The 23,079-nt window shown below is 36.9% G+C and overlaps 2 protein-coding genes across 2 annotated transcripts; one reads left to right on the forward strand and one right to left on the reverse strand.

The window, feature by feature from the left end:
* On the forward strand, positions 9,093–9,611 carry LOC109838303. The gene has a single exon (XM_020406755.1). It carries the CDS (start codon positions 9,093–9,095, stop codon positions 9,609–9,611), a length of 519 nt encoding a protein of 172 aa, XP_020262344.1.
* LOC109838306 (thaumatin-like protein 1b) lies at positions 14,310–15,571 on the reverse strand. The gene is made up of 2 exons (XM_020406756.1): positions 14,788–15,571; positions 14,310–14,541 (listed from the first exon to the last, which is right to left on the reverse strand). Exons 1-2 carry the CDS (start codon positions 15,531–15,533, stop codon positions 14,310–14,312), a joined length of 978 nt encoding a protein of 325 aa, XP_020262345.1. The 5' UTR covers positions 15,534–15,571.

A 23,079-nucleotide genomic window follows, 5' to 3' on the forward strand; every position in this document is an offset into this window, starting at 1 on the left:
CCGCTCGCCGTCGCCGTCATCGCAAAGGCGTCGGAGGGGATCCCGTGGCCACGTGGCAAGTCGTCGAAGAAAGCTAGGGTTGAGGGAGAGGGTTAGGGATACGGTTTGAGGAGTTGGGGGTTTGGGGGGTTTTGGATGTTTTTGGTTTTAGTTTTTTGGTCTGCATGTAAAAATTGTGGGAGATGTTTGGATGTAAAAATTGTGGGAGATCTAAAAATTTACGTTGGTTCTAACAATTATTTCTAGGTGCATAAATTCCTCAGTCAAATATTATGCTATGTATAATATTATTATATGTAAAGAAGAAGACATTATTTTCATGTTAATTCTAATGGATATCATGTTAGTTCTAATATCTGTGTTAGTTCTAATGGATATCATATTAGTTCTACTTCCAGCTCATGTTAGTTCTAATATCTATGTTAGTTCTAATATATGTGTTAGTTCTAGTTGAGTTTGTGTTAGTTCTAGTGGATTTCGTGTTAGTTCTAATGGATATCATGTAAGTTCTGGTGGCTATGCTAGTTCTATTTGAGCTCCTGTTAGTTCTAGTAGTTCTGGTGTTAGTTCTCGCTGATTTTATGTTAGTTCTACTTTCAGATAGTGTTAGTTCTAATATAAATATTAGTTCTGGTGGCTATGTTAGTTCTAGTTGATCTCCTGTTAGTTCTAGTGGTTCTCGTGCTAGTTCTAGCTGATTTCATATTAGTTCTACTTCTAGGTAGTGTTAGTTCTAATATAAGTGTTAGTTCTAGTTGACATGGTGTTAGTTTTAGTGGATTTTGTGTTAGTTCTAGTGGGTTTCGTGTTAGTTCTATCTTAGTTCATATTAGCTCTATCGATATCTCAGTTCGTGTTAGTTCTAATTCATGTTAGTTCGCTTTTCGTATCCGTGTTAGTTCTAATTCATGTTAGTTCGATTTCGTGTCTGTATTAATTCTAATTCATGTTAGTTCAATTTTGTGTTTGTGTTAGTTCTACTTACAGTTAGTTCTAACATGAATTACAACTAACATGAATTAAAACTAACATGAATTAGAACTAGAACTAACATGAAGTGAGTTAGAACTAACATGAATTAGACCTAGCATGAAGTGAGTTAGAACTAGCATGAAGTGAGTTAGAACTAACATGAATTAGAACTAGAACTAACATGAAGTGAGTTAGAACTAACATGAATTAGAACTAGAACTAACATGATGTAAGTTAGAACTAACAAAGAGCCCAATCAAAGACCTTCAAATATATATTGTAGTTGTAGGGGTTTAAACTCCTAATCTCATCTTCAAATTCTTAAGCTTTATCACTAGACCAAGTAGCTCAAAGTATTCATGTTAGTTATGCTTAAAATTAGTTCTAACATGAATTAGAACTAACATGAAATAAGTTAAAACTAACATGACATAACTTAGAACTAACATGAGTTATTGTTCATGATAGAGTTTAAAAAAGGATGGGAAATTTTCCTCTATTTTTTCCATCAGATCGTAATAATAGGACGTAAGTTTCCATGTTTATGAGTGTTTTCGTTGAAAGTTGATGCTATTATGGAATTCATTATATCTTCGATCGATTACAACGAATTCAAAAGAAAATAGTCTTTTTATAAGACTTCTTTTACACAATAAGAAGAAAATTACAACTTTCTAAAAAATAACACAGAAATTGTTTATCAATTTCTGCTTTTGTGGGATCTTTGCCTGTGCCGGGGGTGCGTTAGCTCGTGGACCGCCGATTCACAAGATTCTGATTGAACCATGAAGGCTTTTGAATATTCTTTTTTGTTTATCGAAATAAGAACCTTAAGCGAATATCTTATCGGTATAAGATGTTCACTCTTCCAAAGATCAAGTCTGAGCTTAGATCTCTAGGAATCACCAAAACCTTCTTAAAAGTATTTTTAAAAGATGAAGACTCTCTCTCTTGCTCAAAATCGGCAAAAGCTCAAACCTTTATGCTCTAATCGCCTTGGATCTACTCTCCCCCCTTTTTTCCGTGTATATGGAGGTATTTATAGTGATAAAGGTGCATAACTGCTAAAATGGGGGTGAAATAACCAACCAGCCATATTCCCTTTGGGCGCGTCAGTCAGAGGTGACGCGGTTGAAGAAGTGTCTTTGGCGCGGCAGCCATAGGTGGCGCGGCTGAAGAAAAATCTTTTTGCGCGATAGCCGGGGATGACGCGGCTAAAGGAGCGGTTACCCCTCCGTTTTGTAACCGCCATCCCACGACTTTTAACTCCTTAAATGCCACGATTTTCGTGGGTAGTGGGCATGATTTTCGCTCGTAATTGCTTCCCCCACATTCATAAGTGACCCCCAGCAGTTAATAAGCTACGTGGGCCGTACAAAACTCGAGAAAACTGTCAAAAATGACGTTTTCAGCTTCTCAGTGGGCGCGACAGTGGGCGGTGACGCGCATTGCCGTGGCAGTTACCACTGTTGCACACCTCCCGGGTATTTTGACTCTAACTTCTTCATCCGATATCGGAATAAGGTGATCCAATATGCATTAGAAAGCTGACAAAGAGATATACAACTTTTGTCTTTTGAGCTTCTTCATATTTGGATCATATCATGGCTTAAACGTGTGATACATTACCGTGGCAGTCGCTGCTGACGCGCACCTTCGAGACCGTTTGTGCTGTCTCGAGTATTTTGGCTCTAACTTCCTCGTCCGATGTCGGAATGAGGTGATCCAAGATGCGTTGGAAAGCTAACGAAGATATCTACAACTTCCTATCGGCGCATCCCTCTGTTTGTTTGCATGTCACTTTCCACTGTCGCGCCTATGCGCGTCAGTGTACCTTGTTGTGCACCTCCGAGGCAGTTTGCGTTGTCTCGAGTATTTTGGCTCTAACTCCCTCGTCCGATCTCGGAATGAGGTGATCCAAGATGCGTTGGAAAGCTAGCAAAGATCTATAGAACTTCCCATAGGCAAGACACTCTCTTTGCTTCTTTTGGCTTTGGATGATCTCCTCTGACTTAGATAGTGACATTCATACCTATAGGCATTTTTAGACGCTTACAATGGGGACCGGGCATCTCGGGAAGATAAGTGGAGGGGAAATTTTGGGTTTTATCTAAAATATAATTTTTTTATACTGCTGACGTGAAGGGGCCTTGAAAAATTAAATGATACTTTTTAGGGCTGAATCATATGGGTCAAAATATAGGGGGTCGGGTCACATGGAGACCCTACTTTTGGGCCTCGACACAATTTTCCCAAAATACTTAGATCCATGAAATTTATGAGACATATACTTTTCTCTTCTTTTTCCCAAAATATTTGGTCACTCGCTAGAATATATTAATAATATTAGAAAAGAATTATTAATTATAATAAAATAGTAAAATTAATTATTTAATAAAATATTATACATAATTATAATTATTAATAAATATATTGTAAGTAATATATGAAACATTTATTTATAAAATAAGGGTTAATTCTTAGTGTAAATATCACTCTTTTCAATAATTATTTAATAATTATACTAATTATTAATATATGAAACATTATTATTTAATAACTTTACTAATTATTAATAAAATATTAATATAAATAGGGGTTGATTATTTATATTGTAAGTAATATCACTCTTTTCAATATTATAATATCATCTTAGTAATAAAATTGGACATTATGAATTAAAAATACTTTTATTTAGAAAAGTTACTTTATATAAAAATATTAGATTTTAAAAATCTATAAGTCATTCACTTTTTCTTGGAAAGTAAATGTTTCATAAATTTCAAGAATCCAATATTTTTATGTAAAGTACTTTTCCTAAATAATATTTTTAATTTATATCATCTAATTTTATTATTATTAAGATGATATTAATTATCGAGCAATGTAATATTCTTTTACAGCATAAATTCATATAATATTAAAATTACCGCCATTATTTAATAGATATTGTAATAAAATATATCCATAATATAAATATTTAATAATATAAATGGTTTAATTATATCAATAGTGTTACTTAAACTAATGATTACATTATTATTTAATAATTACACTTCTAAATAAATTGTTTAATAATATAATAATAAGCTAATTTAAATAACCATTAAATGTGTGTTAATAATAGTATAAGTATTAATTATAGTATAACTTAAATATTTTAGATCATAGTGCAATTAAATAACTTTGTAAAATGTTTATATATAATTTATTAAATAATATAATGTTAAATACAACAACATGTCCACGTGCAAAGCAGGTGTATTATACTAGTAGTATTAAAATAAACATTGAGTTGTTATCTACTATTAAAATATACAAAATCTTTATTAGTATGAAATAGAAAAGTGCACGAAGAATTTTAATCATACAAATATGGGAGGATGGCTTATATTGCCTGCAGACCTCGATTTCATGTACTCTAAATCCGATTTTTTTTTTTTTGATTTGTATTTGCAATCCCTTGTAGTTGTCTAGTCTATTTTTTTTGGTCAATGAATTAAACTTTTATTCATCTCTCAAATGTGAAGTATATATACATCAAAGTTACCAGAGCTTAGTCTGGGATTCAACAGATCATAACAATATCAACAGCTTTACAAGTGTTCAAAATTTTCACTTATACCAGGAATACTATCATTCAAATTGTCTAGTCTATTTTGTGTACTCTAAAATTTAATATTTCATGTACTCTAAGTCCTAAAATTAAAGTAAACATAACAACAAGAAAATAAGAAAAGAAAATTCTAGAAGTAATATAAATCAGGAATTGGAGTATGAGCAGCGGATTTGGGCACCTGCAAAATCAAACAAAACAAGTTTTCATTACCATCAAAAGAAAAAAAATATATAAAAAATTAAAGTATAACAAAAACAAATCATTCTCTATCCTCCTTACTCATCTTTATACATATTAGTGAGAGTTAGCGAAGGGAGGTTATAGGTTGGGTAGTTAATTGAAAAATGCTAATAGCTTCGCTATTCTAAAATATATAAGATCTCGTTTGGTACGCGAGAATGGATAGGAATGGAATGAGTATTCTCACTTCTCATTCATGCCTAGCAAATCGTAATATCTTTTTGAAAGTTAGAATGTTTATTCTCACTTCTCCTCCGTTCCCATTTTCTTTGGGAATGGGCATCCCCAATGAGTTGGTAGGGAATGAGTATTTTCATTTAAATGAGAATGAAGAATTGAATTAACTATCAAATATGCCATAATTGTTTATTAAATATTCATATTAAAATTTAAAAAGAGATTTTCATTCCCACTTCTTTCTCTAATCTCACTCAAACATGAGAATGGAAATGAATATTCCATTCCCACACTTATTTCATTCCATTCATTGCTTCATTCCATTCTCACTTCATTCGGTTTCCGTGTACCAAACCAGACGTAAGGTCTTTGCTGTGATACTCTGTAATTGGATTTTTATTTAATTTTTAAATTGCAAAAAGTTTGGAAATAGGCTGGAAAAATGGGAACCTTCATTATTATAGTTGTTACCTATCATGCCCCCCCAAAAAACCGTTCTCATCAATCTCTCTCCTTTTCCGCCATTTGTATTCTCTCTCTTTCTCTAGCCTTAGTCATTCTTAAACCTCCTCACGTACTTCGCTCCATCTTGAAGAAGAAGAGAAATCTGTTGGATTTAAATCTAATTAAATCTATTTGTGGGCACATATGATTAATCTATGTGTATTGCTATCCTTCAGGATAACCCACTAAAGTGATCAATCAATTTGGGTTAATGAGTATTTAAATATAATCATGGGGTTATATGTGCAGATACCAGGTTGTAATTGTGATTTGATGATGGGCCAAATTACAAATGTACAACATCTATAAATAAAGGGTTATGGTCCCTAATCTAGGGTTACATTCTCTAATTCTCTTCACCCCCATCTAGAGAGAAATTTGGCTAGAGAAACCCTAAGGTTAGAAGATCCAAAACCCATCTTAAGTTTAATCTATGGATTCAGGTATAAGCTTTCGCTCTTTTCTTTTGATTCTTGTAAATCTCTTTGAATTAATTATGGCTTTATGGTTTAGATCTCAAGTTTTTATTAGATCTAACAAGTGGTATCATAGCCACCTTGATTTGTTCTAAGAGATTAAGATTAAAATTAGGGTTTTTGATCTTAATTGTTTTGGATTCAGTTTTTGTTCACGGATGAATAATTGTTGGATTTAAATCTAATTAAATCTATTTGTGGGCACATATGATTAATCTATGTGTATTGCTATCCTTCAGGATAACCCACTAAAGTGATCAATCAATTTGGTTTAATGGGTATTTAAATATAATCATGGGGTTATATGTGCAGATACCAGGTTGCAATTGTGATTTGATGAGGGGCCAAATTATAAATGTACAACATCTATAAATAAGGGGTTATGATCCCTAATCTAGGGTTACATTCTCTAATTCTCTTCACCCCCATCTAGAGAGAAATTTGGCTAGAGAAACCCTAAGGTTAGAAGATCCAAAACTCATCTCAAGTTTAATATATGGATTCAGGTATAAGCTTCTGCTCTTTTCTTTTGATTCTTATAAATCTCTTTGAATTAATCATGGCTTTATGGTTTAGATCTCAAGTTTTTATTAGATCTAACAAAATCCCTTTTTATTGCTCCAACCCCCTCACAAATAAAATTTATAAAAAGCGCAAATAATCTAAATATCTTTCATATTTCCCTCCCTCGTGAAAGTAAATGCTCTATTCAACATTAATTCAAAATTTTGAAAGCGAAAAAAAATAGAAGTATCCATAAGGGAAAAAATATCGTGGAATTATAATCATATAAAGAAGTTATTTTTATTTTTTAAAAACGTAGAAAAGCTGGATGATCTAGAAATCTAATCTTTTTCCTACATGCTCTATCCAGTGTCTCAAAATTAGTCGCTACAACTTAATTATTTTCCTTAGATTTCTAAACTACCCTTGTTATTAAATTATCAATTCAACTTATTTACCCATTTATCCAATGAAACATGGTTTAAAAGTTCCCATATGGAGAGCTATAAACTCAGAAGCATAATTACTTATGATGCCATCGGTACACCAAAGAGATTTAACATGGTTTAAAAGTTCCCATTTTCTGGGAGATACATTTTAGAATCCAGTTAACTGGAGACTTGGTGTTTCAGTATTTCAATATGTTGAACATCATTAATTCTGTTTCTTTTAATGATTATGAAGACAAAAGAGAATGGTTATGGGAAGCTAATAAATTTTTTTCAGTGAAGTCTTTTTATCACTTCCTTATTGATGGGGGTCTAAGATTTGATTGTTCAAACTTATGGGAGCTTACTATTCCTTTAAAGGTCAAATTTGTTGTTTGGCTGGCTCTAAGAAATGGTTTGAATACTACAGATATTTTAGCTAAAAAGGGAATTATCTTGCAGAGAACATGTTGTTTGTGTACTAAATCAGATGAAGATCATTCTCATTTGTTCCTGAAATGTGAGTTTGTGTACTCTATTTGGAGATCACTTCAATTCAAGTTGAATACTGACAAAGATTTTAGTTTGTCTTCTGTGAAAGAAGTTTGGATACAGTGGACTAGTGGATACAAGGGAGACTCTAATTTGAAGAGAAGAGTTTTCATTTGCTCTCTTATATGGTGTCTTTGGCAGGAGCGTAATGACAGAATATTTTCTGATAAGAAGAAGAGCTCTCTTACCCTCTTGAACAAAATTGTAACTTTCTCAACATTTTGGCTAGGATCTGAGGGGATCTCTGCTCGTGCCGCCAGATTACAAGCAAGAAGAAGAAAAAGAGCTGCTGCTGCTAAAGGTGTTGATTTTGGGAGCAAGGACACGGCTACAGTGATTCAATTGGAATGATCTGTTCATATTCACTGGAGTTGCTCTTGGTTTTGTTGGATAGAAGCTCTGTTCTTCTGTTTTGTTTTTTTGGTTCTTCTGACAAACTTGTTATATCAGTTTTTTGGGGGAGGTTATGTCCGTTTTTCAGTTGTTTACGGGGGGTAGGGGTATACTATTTGTAGTACCCTCTTTTGAACTCTAGCGCATACTCTTGGTTGGGAGTATGGGCTTTTTGTAACAACCACTTTATCTTTTAATTTAGCTGGCTGGAATACCTTTGGGGTATTCCATCCTTATTCTCAAAAAAAAAAAAGTTCCCATTTTCCTACACGCTCTCTCCGTGGCAGAAAATTTGTATGCCATGAACAACCAAGTTCCGAACCCACATTCGTAAGTATTCACTTTTTCAAGGACAAGTATTAACTTGACTAACTAACTTTCTTATCTTCTTCACTTTTTCAAGTAACCCATCGCCGGTCATTTAGCCATCAACGCATGCCGTTGTTTGTCAGTGAAGATCGATCATGCCTAAAAATCATCATTGATAATCTATCTCCTGTTCTATGTCTCGTATATTCTTTCTTTTTCCGGTCAAAATGAAAACTAATATTTTGCTACTGATCCAATTGTTCACCCCACTCTCCTTCCATGGTTGTATCTATTGAAATTAAACTTGATTATGGATCAAGCTTAATTTTGGGTTTATGATGGAATTATTCTAAGTTTGACCAAACCCAAAATTAGGTCCAAATTCTAGAGGTTTTCTAGAAACACTCTAGAAGGTTGATCACCTCCTTAAAGTGTTCTAGAGAAACCTTTAAGCTAAATATCTAGATAATAATATAGAAGCATCTAGATAATTTGTGATAAAAATATTTAGATATTATGTAGAAATTTCTAGAGATTAGAAAAATATCTAGGAACTATGGAGGTGATATTAGAAGAATTTAGATCATTTGTAACATATCTTTGGGAGGCTATAAATACCTCCTCACCTCTCTCATTTGTAAGTAAGAAGAAAAAGTTGAACAAGTGAATAAAGCAAGTTCAAATAAAGAGTCTTCCTCTTCATAAGTCCTCTACATTTCTCTAAAAGTCTTTCATATTCTTCTTCATACTTAGAGGTTTATTCTCTTGGTTTCTTTCGGGTTTCTCGGGTATTACGGTCTTGGGCTAGTGCTAAGCATTATCGGTGTTATCTTTACATGGTATCAGAGCCATTCTAATCTTGTGCTCTTCAAGATCGGAGTTTAAAGAGAGCTCGGGTTTACTCTAAGTATGGAATCAATGGGTCGTGTCGTTGGATTGAGAATGGAGATCTTAAACCAATCTAACTACCGGTTATGGAAGTCATGTATGGAGTCATACTTGGTTAGTGAGGACTTATGGGATGTCATCAGCAGTAGCAGCACACCACCACCAAGGGGAGATGCTGCAACAGCGGAAGCGACAAAGGAGTGGACACGGAAGAATGCTAAGGCGGAGTTTGCTTTGAAGAGGTCAATATCTTCAGGACTATTTGAGCATGTCTCAAGATGTACATCCGCAAGTGCTATTTGGAAGGCACTAGATCAATTGTTCAACAAGAAGAACGAGGCTCGTCTACAACTGTTAGAGAACGAGTTGGCGAATGCGAAGCAGGGGGAGTCTTCAATCTCAGAGTTTTTCATCAAGGTAAAAAATCTTTGCTCTGAGATTAATACTCTCAATCCGGAGGAGTCGATTTCGGAAGCACGGTTGAAGCGGTCTATTATTCGTGGTCTACGACCCGAATATACACTGTTTGTTACTTCAGTTCAAGGATGAGCTACACAACCTTCCTTGGAGGAGTTTGAAAATCTACTAGCTTCGTAAGAATCACTAGCCATGCAAATGGCGGGAGTTAAAGTCCATGATGACTCGGGGAGCGCTTTTGTAGCGGGGAGACAACAAAGCTTCAGAGCCAAACCCAAATATGGTAATGTGAAGAATAATGATGGACGAGAAGGGTCTTCTACGGGAAACAAGAAGCGATTCAAGTGTTATCGGTGTGAAAAACTTGGGCATTTCAAAAAGGATTGTCGAGTCAAGCTGAAGGAAACAAATATGACGGAATCAAAGGGTCATACTGAAAACAAAGAATGGGGAAAATGTTTCACGGTGGAGGCTGCATCTTCAGGTACATCCACAGCTAAAAATCTTGGAAATGATTGGATTGCCGATTCTGGTTGTAGCCATCATATTACCGGAGACGAGAAGTTATTTTCTAGTCTTCAGCGTCATGACGGGAAAGAAGCCATCATTACTGCGGATAATTCAATCCACCGCGTTGAGAAGGAAGGGACAGTCGTTATTGAAGGATATGATGGAAGCCTAATCACTCTCAAGAACGTATATCATGTTCCTGGAGTAAGGAAGAATCTTCTCTCTGTGGTGAATGCGGTTGACTCAGGTAACTACGTTTTATTTGGCCCAAGAGACATTAAATTCTTAAAGAATATTAAAGAATTAAAAGCGGACGTGGTTCACACCGGAGCATGGGTTAAGGATTTATATGTTTTATCGGCCTCAAATTCTTATGTTGAGAAGATGAGTACGAATGATAATGCCTTTATATGGCATGCTAGGCTTGGTCATATAAATATGACTAAGCTAAAGGTTATGGTGAATAAGGATTTGGTTAACGGGCTCCCAAAGTTGAAGATTCATGATGAAGGAAAGCTTTGTGAAGGCTGTCAATATGGAAAGTCACATAGGCTTCCATTTGACAACTTCACTTCACGATGCAGCGCTCCGTTGGAGAGGGTCCATAATGATTTGATGGGTCCGACGAGAACATCCTCCTATTCTGGGTTTCGGTACATGTTACTGTTTGTTGATGACTTCTCACGGTACACTTGGGTATACTTTGTGAAGGAAAAATCAGAAGTATTCTCCAAGTTTCAAGAATTCAAGGTTACCGTGGAGGGAGAATTAGGTCAGAAGATCAAGACTTTAAGGACGGATAATGGAGGGGAGTTCATGTCAAAGGAGTTTCTCTCTTTTTGCCAAAAACATGGTATCAAGAGAGAATTTACATGTCCGTATACACCTCAGCAAAATGGAGTAGCAGAAAGGAAAATAAGATATCTAAGCGAGACATGTAGAAGCTGGTTACATGACAAAAATTTGCCTAAGGCCTTATGGGCGGAAGGCATGAGATGTGCAGCGTATGTCATCAACCGGATGCCACTTAGTCCGAACAATATGAAGTCTCCTTATGAGATGGTTCATGGGAAGAAGCTAACGGTGAAACATCTCAGGATATTTGGATCAATCTGCTACGTCCACGTGTTTGACTCTCAAAGAACCAAGTTGGAGGCAAAGGCGAAGAAATGCATCTTTGTCGGCTATGATGAACAAAGGAAGGGCTGGAGGTGTATGGATCCAGAGACACACAGGTACACCGTGTCTCGTGATGTTGTCTTTGATGAAGTTTCCTCATTTTATGGGCCACCTCAAGTCTTGGTCGAACAAGAAGGTGGGGGTTCCTCCAAGATCGATGAACCAGTTGTTCAAATGCCAAGTGAAAGCGGAAGTCTTAAAGAAGAGACGCAAGGTGAAAGGGGGAGCACTGATCAAGAGGAAGATGAGGAAGAAGATCGTAGTTCCATGGCTAATCAACGGCCAAAAAGGAACATTGTTAAGCCTGCTCGGTTCAGAGATGAAAGGTTTGTCACTACTTACTCATAATACTTTGCAGCTCTATTAGATGAATAGGAGCCATCATCGTATGATGAAGCAAAAGGAGTTCAAGAGTGGGAGGGCGCAATGAAGGAGGAGATGAATGCTCTCATGAAGAACGAAACTTGGGATTTGGTTCCAAAACCTAAGGATGTCCAACCCGTTTCTTGTAAATGGGTGTACCGAATTAAGCGAAAAACGGATGGGAGCATTGACAGATTTAAGGCAAGGTTGGTTGCTCGAGGGTTCTCTTAAAAATATGGAGAAGATTATGATGAAACTTTCAGTCCAGTGGCAAAGATGACTACGGTACGCTCACTTGATGGAACAAGTCACTACCAAAAGAAGAAGGTGCTTGATGGAACAATTGAAGCTTTGGAGGTTCGAAGCGAAGATAACGTTGTAGATATCTTCACCAAGTCACTATCAAAAGGCCAATTTGAGTTACTTCGCTCGAAGCTCGGGATGGTTGACAAAATCAAGTTTAAGGGGGAGTATTGAAATTAAACTTGATTTTGGATCAAGCTTAATTTTGGGTTTATGATGGAATTATTCTAAGTTTGACTAAACCCAAAATTAGGTCCAAATTCTAGAGGTTTTCTAGAAACATTCTAGAAGGTTGATCACCTCCTTAAAGTGTTCTAGAGAAATCTTTAAGCTAAATATCTAGATAATAGTATAGAAACATCTAGATAATTTGTGATAAAAATATTTAGATATTATGTAAAAATTTCTAGAGATTAGAAAAATATCTAAGAACTATGGAGGTGATATTAAAAGAATCTAGATCCTTTGTAACATATCTTTGGGAGGTTATAAATACCTCCTCACCTCTCTCATTTGTAAGTAAGAAGAAAAAGTTGAACAAGTGAATAAAGCAAGTTCAAATAAAAAGTCTTCCTCTTCATAAGTCATCTACATTTCTCAAAAAGTCTTTCATATTCTTCTTCATACTTAGAGGTTTATTCTCTTGGTTTCTTTCGGGTTTCTCGGGTATTACGGTCTTGGGCTAGTGCTAAGCACTATCGGTGTTATCTTTACAGTATCAAATGCTTATTGTGATCGACGTTCAGCCAGCCCTAAATTTCTTCACTGGTCAAGATTCTTTGGCGAGTACTGCGATCTCGATCGTGAGATCGTCTCCGTCAGGTGCTGGTCGAGGCTGAGGACTTCCGTCTTTGTCGTCGCGGGCAAGGTGGACTTGTATGTGGAAAACTCAGCTATGAAGTTTGAGGTGTCCGCGGCAATTTCATCCGATTTGCAGATGAACTCTTGATCATTGTCCTGAATTCGATGCTTCGCCATCACTTGTTTTTTGGCCCCCTAGAAACCAAGTGAGACTATTTGTCATTTTGAGCTAGTATTAAGCCCGCATGTTGCTGCAAATAATAATTACCGATGTATATCTGTTACCAAATTAATAATATAGTTTTTATATATGACTATTTATAGAAAATTTCAGCAATAAATTTTTAATCCATCCAACCAAACTGCCTACAGAAAGTCTGCAAGTTAATTCTATCTTATTCATGTTCTGCATTTTTTTAAATAGGAAGTGGTAAATATTGGATTAGGATTGGTGAGGAAGAAGACAATTGGGGAAGTACACTTTTGCTCTTTAAATGAAAACTAAATAAAAATCATTTTTTGGAGTACCAAAGCAAGCCTCTTGAAAAATTGATGGCAATTAGTAGGGAAATTTATGAAAATTGAATATGTATATATGTATGTATTTGGTTTGAAGGGTATGGTTTATGTATATTTTACGTACGTAGGTGTGCATGTGTTTTAGAGCGCATTTTTGTAAGAAAATATTTTAACATATAGTACAATTTTATAATAGCATATAAAATAAAAGATGGTGAAGTTCTATTCCAAATATTCTAGATTTTTCAACGACAATTCAACATTGCAAGAACCATTATGTATAATGCTGCTGATTTTCAAGCATGTGTATTGTTTCTTTGTGTGATGTAATTTATTTATTTTTAATGAAAACTGTCTAGTTAGCAAATATTGGCTATCTCTATGCATGCCTTTTAAGTTATTGGTACCAAAAATATTAAGTGAAAAAAAAAACCAGAACTTTGATAATGTCTTCAGCCAAATTCAAACAAGAGACAAAAGCAATACTACACAAGAACTGAATCCAACCGTATCTGATCATATATATATATACATGTACAAAGTTCAAGCTGAAAAAAACTACAAGCCTCTCTCTTCAACTACTAACTCATAAATACTGTCCTATAATAACTCTAAAAATATTCAAACGAAAATAAGCAGAGAAAAAAGAGTGAAAAAGAATCTACCCTCTCAAGCCACAGTGTCTACTGGGCCCCCATTAGGCGTGTGCTCTGTACAGTGTCCTCTTCCTACCGAACCAATAAGGACCAGCCAACGAATAACCAATGATCCAAAATAAAATCATATAGAGTGGTGTTAGGGGCACACCATCCATCACAACTCCAACCACACTCCCCCCCCTCTTAATGCTACAGTAAACCGGACCCCACATCAGATTTAAAAAAAATTAAAATCCCATGTGAGGCCCGGTTTACTGTAGTAATGAGAGGGGGAGTGTGGTTGGGGTTGTGATGGGTGGTGTGTCTCTAACATTATTTAATCAGTTCGGCTTTAAAATACTAATTTTTTTAAATAAATAAACAAATCCCCATTTCAGCTCAGCTCTTTCCCCACTCCCTGTCATCTTCTCGTCACCTCCCCCGCCTCCAAGATTCCCAAACTAGCCGTCCATAATTGCCCATTGAGTGGCACATGGGCAATATTGCGGGCCGCCCGCTAGTGGGCCCCACGGATCAGAAACCACGTGAGCCCAATGGCAACAGGCCATAGCACAAATGGGCTTGCCACCTGTGCTCTTGGGCTCGACCCGCCTATAAGGGGGGGGGCGGGAACGTCATCTCCGCCGAGAAATACCATCGTGCTGTTTATCAACGGCAGTGCTGCCTGGGGGTTGCCGCCGTTATTATTGTTTCCGCTGTTGCTGTTGCTATTTTCTCCTGATTTCTGACTGCATTAAAACAAAATTGACACATTTATTTACTTATAAACTAAGACGCGAATTTTAGAATATATTAAATCTAAGTGGACTAGTAGCTTCATCCCTTTATATTTATTTATTTTTTTAAAAATTTGCTATAAGATGCGTGTTGACATGTGATACCGGTATAAATCTCAAAGCAAATTTAAAAGATGAAAAATTGGCTGACAAATTCCTTGGTCAATTTTAATTTACTGGAGTGGATTAATAGCTGACCTCGTTGTACCGGGACAGAAAGTGATCAAGTAATTAGCATTAGTACACGTAAACGTAGACGTAGCATCATCGTACGCGTAGCTATACGCTCTCGGGCAAGCATTCTTAAAGAACTGCGAATACTGCGTAGGCTTACACGTATTCGGGTTCCCATACGCTCCGCTACAACAATACTCGGGCGACCCGAACGCCTCACAAGCGCTTCTGCAAGCGACCCCGTCCCCATCCGACTCCGTCACTTTAAGATCCGACGGGCACAACCCGTTAAGATCCACTAAGCAACCGGTAGAGCTACAATTACCCGACCCGCTTTGAGGAACCACGAGCATTGGTAGATTATACCCGTCAACGAGGCTGACGTCATAGAAGTCTTTGCCGTCGCTGCCGTTGAGGGTGAACTCCGCGAGGGTGGCCGGAGGGGCAGCGCCGCTGCCGGAGCATTGGACGGTGGACGACCCGCAATCGCCGGTCGCACAGGTGAATTTGCCGGTTGCGTCGGTGGAGCAGAGCGTGCGGCCCCAGAAGCGACCGGACCAGCCGGTGGGCACCGGTATTGACTGGGATTCGCCGGTTTGGAGGGCGAAGCCGGTGGTGGAAGAGTGGGGCCGGTGGCCGGCGCCGGAGAGAACTCCCGGCCAGACTGTGTAGTGACAGTTGTTCGTCACGGTGAACGTGGCTGCGGAAACTGCCGAAAATAGGAAAGAAATGTGAATAATCAAGAAAATGAGAGGATGGAATGTTGCCATTGTTAGCTCTAAAAATGGAACGTTGGGGATTTTTTTGGGGATGGGGAGGTTTAGTATTTATAGAGGGGATTAAGGATAATGGGGTCCAATGATATTGTTGAGATTTTGTTTTGGGTTAGTATAATAATGTGAGGTTAATGACGGTTGGTTTGATTTATATTTGGGTTCAGGTGAATTTTTGAAGAAAATGGCTCTTGGGAGGTACGGAGTAATAAGTTGGCATCTATGAGGGTGCCGTGTGAATTTTGTATTTGCCCTCTGCTGCTGCAATTTGCATTTTAAATAAAGCGTTTAATTTTACAGAGGACTACTTATGTAATATTCATATGTTGTCGACGGAATATGTAAGTTTCAGCAGCCCGTTGAACTCCATAGTGACACGTGGGTAATTGGCGTTCGTGATTCGCGCAACAGATAGCGTCCCAAAGAACAGAACGGAACGGAAATAACCGAGAAGCTTGCACTGCTTTGGTTTGTGAATCAAGCTTCGTAGAGTTAGGTTACTAGGTTGAATCCAAATTGGGTGACTCGACTCGGTCAATTTGTTTGGTTTGGGTGAGAACCAACGATGAAAATGATGCAATTAGGTCCAACTGCATGTAGACGAATTAGGGTAATTTTGGTAAGAAGGGGAAATGGGATTGGAGTTGGTGAACTTATTGTAATCTTTATAATGATTGATGAGTTTAGAAGTTAGAAGAGTCCCTAGGGACAAGGAATGAGTAATGATGCAAGATTTTCGTTTGTTTCTGGTCTTATGGAATTATATGTCCAAATTTGGTAGGATTTTTTTTCTTGATTCATGATAGTTATGGTGTTTTCAGTTGTCAAATTATAACCCTTTGCCAACAACCGACAAACATCACCCGTCACGCACCATTCAGTCAACTCGACACTTAGGACAGCTAGAGTCTCGACCTACCCGACTCGTCGAGTCAACATCTCGCTAGGTCGACTCGACTGGCGATACTTGTCGGTCCTCTCATCAAAGACGACTCGCTACGAGCCCACACAACCGGTTAATTAGCTGGCGTCTCGCTGGGTTGGCTCGAAAGGCGTTACTTTTCGACACCCCTCAATAAAAGTCAAAAGACAACTTTGACATCGAACCCCCCGCTGACAGCACGTCGACATCACATTAAATGTTTGGAAGACGCCATCATTTCTCTATTCCCGGCACTATTTATGATACATCGGACCACGCCGGCTTCGTGCGCCGTCTATCTCATCTCATTAATGCCGAAGTGACAACGCCCATTCCGTGACCACTCCATAGCTGATACGCGTAAATTAATTCGACGCTAACTCAGCCACCAGCTCAGACTCGATATGAAAAGACTAAAATGCCCCTCCTGCATGGTTATAAGAGGGACAACTATTCCTAATGCGAAGGTAAGCGATTTCTCAAAAATTTTCTCCATTATACTGCACTAGAATCACACAGTTTACCACTTTCCCACTCAATTACATCACTGACTTAATCGTCGAAGAAACAACGAGGTAACTAGTCACCATCCTCTTACGGGTTGTTACACGTGGGGAAGAAGTAGCTCAACTCAAAACCAGATATTTGGAGAAGTTAGCGGCCCCTATTCAATCTCACCCCTAATACATCATCTGTGTGATTATCATCATCAACAGTGGTGACCGTCTTGTTTGGTGTTGTAAGACTTGTTTTGGATGTATCCTATTTTTGGTAACTTCCAAGCACCAGAGGAAATTAGAGTAACTACGGCACTTAGTTATCAAGATTTTTTTTTCTTCTGTTGGGGCAATTAAAAGAGTCTATATTAATGGACTGTTAGGCTTGGAACTATTTGAGCAGAGATTAGAGGTATGTTGAAGATCTTAAGAGCCAAAATTTAATTATATCATTTTCAAGAATCAAATATGTATTTGGTCCGCGGGTGCTCTGGAAGTCAATATAGGTCCTACCAACTTAGGTTCGACTCCAACTTGGGTTATCTACCCGAGAAAAAACGGCCATCGATCTGGTGGTAAAATGTTTGTTGTGCATAGAATCTCTTCAACGAAGAAGTCACAACATACAAATGAAGTTTGCACAATACATAAGCTTAATATGTGAGAAATCAAAACCAAGTACTATTCTGTGTTCTCCGATAAAAAGATGCGGCAATGACTTAATTAATCAATTTTATTATCGATCTGACTGCTAAGTACGCTGAACTTAGGCCGCCGCCGCTTAATCCTAGCAAGTCCAACACAGAATATCACTTAGCTTTTTATTCGATTGAGACTAGCTTATGTAAACTTAGTCTAGATTCATCACTCAAAGCGTGAATTTTGGACTAAAAACATGTTTTTACTAAACTAAATCAGAAAAGGTGGCTCTGACCATTTTATTCCTGCTCCATATATTTTAGTTAGGAGTAAAAGAACACGGGGTATGTTTTCCCTTTCAATCAGCATCAATTCATTGCTAGCAGCCACCATGAGGTGTATATTACGTAGAATTGAAGAAGTTGATGATACAGAAAATTCCTCATTGAAATAGATAGTACTTAGACTAACATGGAGTCTAATTAAATGAGCATGTGCATGGGTTTAACACGCAATACTTCTTTTCAAATGATATATATCGAACTTCTATGTCTACTAGTAGTAGATCATGCTAGTCGAACTAGTGACATCATTGCTTTTTAGTACTCGAGGCGTTCATTCTTACTTGCATGATTTAATAACGATTGGCACTATAGGCACACCCTCAACCACACCTTGGGGCACACCCCATCTTTCAGCTACAGTGCACGGGGCTTATTTTAGATTTTTTTAAAAAAAATCTAAAATGGGCCCCGTGCACTATAGCTAAGAGAGTGAGTGTGCCCCAAGGCGTGGTTGGGGGTGTGCCTGTAGTGTTTTCCTTTAATAACAATGCACGAATCTCACAACCATACTAGAACCTAAGTCGAGGTTCACATTAGGGGCATGTGCTTGTCCTAGGAAATTGCCAAGCTTGATAATCTCTATCCTATTCAGTTCACTTTAGTGCGTGCTCGGTATCGTTACAACGAAGAGAGAAAAGTGATGGTGTCTAAGGGAACAACTATTTGAAGTTATCGGAAATTTGAGCTAATGACAATGCTCATTAATTTTCCTAATGTACATGGCATAGTCGGATGCCAATTATTTTATATAATTAAAAAAAAGAAAAAGTGAGAAGTTAGTATTTTATGTTTTGTTTAAGTCTAACTTACAAATTAATCAGAAAGTTGAGTTTCATGGGATTAAAGATTTAATTACATATTTATTTATTTATTTTCTATCAAGCTTAACTTGGGGAATGTAGGATAAATGGAAACGCAATATTGAAACGCAATATTTGCTTTTCAAATTTATTCTTTTAAAAGTTCTGATTCACTTTTCATTTACGTATATGCATCTAGAAATGCCTAAATATTCACCTTTTTGAAAGGCAATATTGACAGGGCCGGCCCTAGCATAAGGCAACTAAGGCCTCTGCCTTGGGCCCCAAGTTGGATAAGATCCACCCACCCATATATATAATATATATATAACTTAGTTACTTAAGCATAAACCTAACCGTATTTAAAAAATGAAGATCTAAAGATAAAAAGTGAAGCTAATAGCTTAGCAACTTATGAGATTAAAAATTTTGAATTCTTATTAGCTATGAATATTTGGTATGACATATTGTTTGCTGTTAATTCAGTTAGTAAAATCTTACAATCTAAATATATGCATATTGATATTGCCATAGATAAATTAAAGAGTCTTATTGTATATTTAGAAAATTATAGACAAAATGCTTTTATGTCTGCTTTGAATTCAACTAAAGAACTTGCTAATGAAATGGACGTACAACCTATATTTCGTGAAAAACGTAAAATTCATAGAAAAAAATAATTTAATGAAAATGTTGGTAATGAAACAACATTTAACACTGAAGAAACTTTTCGTATTGAATATTTCTTATACATAGTTGATAAATCGCTTGGCTCAATTGAAAGTAGGTTTGAACAATTTAAAACGTATAAATTTTTTTTGGTTTTTTGTTTGATTTGAAAAAATTAAAAGCTTTAGATGACATTGAATTGAAAGCATATTGTATTAATCTCGAAAATACACTAAAACATGATGAACATTTAGATATTAATGGACTTGATTTGTTTTCAGAATTGAGAGTGCTTAGGGAAATTTTAAAAATGGAGATTAATAGTCCAATTGAAGTATTGAACTATATAAAGTGGTTAGATTCTTTTCCAAATACTTGTATTGCTTATCGTGTACTATTGACTATACGCGTAACAGTTGCTTCCGCTGAAAGAAGTTTTTCAACTTATTTTAGATCGACCATGTTACAAGATAGATTGAATGGTTTAGCAATATCATCTATCGAAAATAATATGTTAGAAAATATTGAATATAAAACTTTAATTAGTAATTTTGCAGCTCAAAAGGTAAGAAGAATGAGATAAAATCTATTATGAGTTGTATCACTTAGGTCTCATCTAATATTTCGCATTGAGCCCCAAAATTTCTAGGTACGGCCCTGAATATTGAAATGATAAAAGAGATAAAATGTTGTAAATAATGATATGGCTAAATATCATAAGCCTCCATTAACTTTGGACGACTATCAGAAACCCCCTTAACTTTCAAAATATTGAAACCTTTAACCTTGAGATTTTGTCACAAAAGCCCCCCAAATTAAGGGTTTTTTAAATAAAATCTTAAAACCCCCTAAATTGGGGGTTATTTTTAATATCATCTTACTGTTGGTTTTTTCTTTGTGGGGTGGGAGAGGAGAAAAGTTAAAAGGGGGTTTTGTGATAATACCTATACTTAAAAGGTTTTTTTATAATTTGAAAGTTAAGAAGGGTTCCTTATAATTGTCCAAAGTTAAAGAGTTTTTTTTTTAATATTTACCCTAATGATATTGGACCGTACACATTCTCTGGTTGATCAGTCAATGAACAAATGAATTAGTTTGGATGGAAATACAGGGCAATCAACATAATCCATATCAACATTTTGTACGTGCACAGAAAAGAAGATGATTGCAGGAGATTATTATCCGCCGTTTCCTTTGTAATACTTAAGTCAGATTCTTGATAGAAAACGAGTAGGGGACTTCCAGAGTTTAGTTGTGTCTACCTGAAGATGGATTTTTATTTCTTCTATTTTTTATTTCTTGGGAGTAATCAAGCCCAATTCAGTGTGAATTGCCTTTTGAACCAATTTTGACCCATAAACTATAGCTTTTAGATATTATCTCTTTTGATATTTGGGCAACGCATACATCTGCACTCTCCATTAATGATAATTCTTCTCATCCATGTTTCATCAGTGGAGTAGAATAGAGGAGAGAATCAAGAACTAAACTTTGCTGGTGGAGTAATCAATTCCAATCCAGAGCTAATGAGCTTAAATAGATTTTAAGACCTAATTCTAACCAAAAGCTATAGCTTCTAGGTATTAGACTCAACTTCTATTTTAAATTCTTCACTACTTCTCATCCTATCAAATTTGAAACTATACTCACATATTAATAATTTCAACATTTTCTGTGCAAATTGTTTTGGTATTATTTGTACATAATATATTCAAACGTCAAAGATCGTGTTGCTCTGTCACTACGTATAATAGTGGTAAGTCTTAAACGCATGTAATAATAGATCCAAATCTTCTTCACTCTAAAAAAGTAATGAATAGATCACTATTTTTATCACAGCCATTGATTAGAATACGAACAAGCCATGAAAGACTAGTGCGAAAAGGGGGCGTTACCGAAGAATTAATGCACGAGCACAATATCATGTTGAGTAGTCACCGACAACATGGACCAACTAATTTTGACTTGTGGTTAGCTAATCTAACTTCCCTACTAATTGATCGAGTCCCACGATTGAAATTTAATTCAACGGGAGGGCCATCGCTCTCGCGTCCGACGTAGCGCCAGAGTGGTGTTGATTACGACGCAACCCTAAAGCCAATGGGGTCCTACGTGCGTGCCTTTGTTGGTCATGGAGTACGTGATGTGCCGTTAGCATTTTGTGCTAATATATAGTTATCCTTTTTCTTTTACCTCCCTAAGGTATTCTTAATGGTGCCAAAAGGAAGTCATGATTTTCTTGGTGTTATACACTGAAAATTATTACGTCATTAAGCTAATTAAGCTATACACATGGTGTAAGTGATAAGAACAAGAAAATAATCGATGCAAGTCGAGCTGTCAGCTTAGCCGGCTCGTCTACGCGACTCAGGCCCGAGACGAAAGGTGTCCTCAAGTCGACCCCGAAATAGCACCTGCAGTCGAAGAGCTCTTTGAGACAAGAATATAGAATGGCTGCATCAACAGTGTTTACATTTAATTGTGAACAATGCAAGCTTCCTTACTCCGCTACCTAAGTCACCATCGTATTTGATATATGGCTAGGTATCATGATGGCTCTCCAACAACGGTGCCCATACTGTCGTCATTGAATTAATATTGTTGTTATAGCCGTTTTAACGATGAAAAATAATATCTAATCAATAACAGACAAGTATCCCATATTATGCATAATCAAGTCAACATCTCAAGATAATCAGGACCCAACTCGGTCGACTCGACACGCCAACATCTTGCGAGGACGACTTGAAAGGCATAACATGTTGACGACCCGAACGTATTATGTGTCATCCCCTAACTGAGTCGACTGCTTAACCAGCCCACTCGGTCGACCAATCGGCCGACACCTTACGAGGGTGACTTAAAAGGCGGTAGTTCTCAACCATCCGATGAGTGGAGAGGCGACAAAACGCCTCTAGCTTCGAGCCCCCTCCTATGCACTAATGACCAACCACCTCACAATAAATACCATTAAATTTATTATATGCACCATCATTTCGCTGCCCTCATTAGTATTTATGACACATCAGACCACGTCGGCACCGCACACCTCTCATTGCTTCGCATTAAACATTGAAGTCACCTATTCTCCACTCGTCGGGCGACACCTGTAAAGTTGAGGTTGACATGGCCGCCATCCTATACTCAGCCAAAGTTACCCTTCTACCCTTCTTCCCCTACTATAAAAAGACGTATTATTTTCAATTACAGGGTAAGCTTTTCTCACTACTCTCTAAGCCTAAGAACTACAGTTCATTTTTACTTCTCTACTCAAGCAAATCACTGACTTGATCGTCAGAGGAACAACCAGGGAACCAGATCCCGATCTCTTAGGATTTGTTACTTATGCAGGGAAGACCAGACATTCTCAAGAATCAAACATTCAGAGAGTTAGAAGACCTCCGTTAACTTGATTAACTCTTTTCATTTGACTGTGTGATTTCATACATCAACAAATGTGAGTATAGTTCCCTACCTCCGACCAATCCACTACCAACACTCAAAAAACCCTAATGACTACATTCTGTTTTCCTCTTTAGATTAACAGGCTAAGTCACTGACTTAAGTGCCGGAGAGCACATCGGAGGAAAATACCTTCAGGGCCTCTATTATTCTGTGCATATCACTGTATCACAATGCACTCTTCGAGACAATCAGTCATTAGAGGAGATT

The sequence above is a fragment of the Asparagus officinalis genome, chromosome 4 (assembly GCF_001876935.1).
Source record: "Asparagus officinalis chromosome 4, Aspof.V1, whole genome shotgun sequence".
In the NCBI taxonomy this organism is placed as follows: Eukaryota; Viridiplantae; Streptophyta; class Magnoliopsida; order Asparagales; family Asparagaceae; genus Asparagus; species Asparagus officinalis.

Bases quoted from the DNA above. Each gene is read 5' to 3' on its own strand.
- LOC109838303 (XM_020406755.1), top strand. From the start codon at position 9,093: ATGGGTCGTGTCGTTGGATTGAGAATGGAGATCTTAAACCAATCTAAC.
- LOC109838306 (XM_020406756.1), bottom strand. From the start codon at position 15,533: ATGGCAACATTCCATCCTCTCATTTTCTTGATTATTCACATTTCTTTC. The intron at 14,542-14,787 runs GTCAGCTATTAA...GTTTTAATGCAG, and splicing joins TTCTGTCCCGGTACAACGAG to TCAGAAATCAGGAGAAAATA.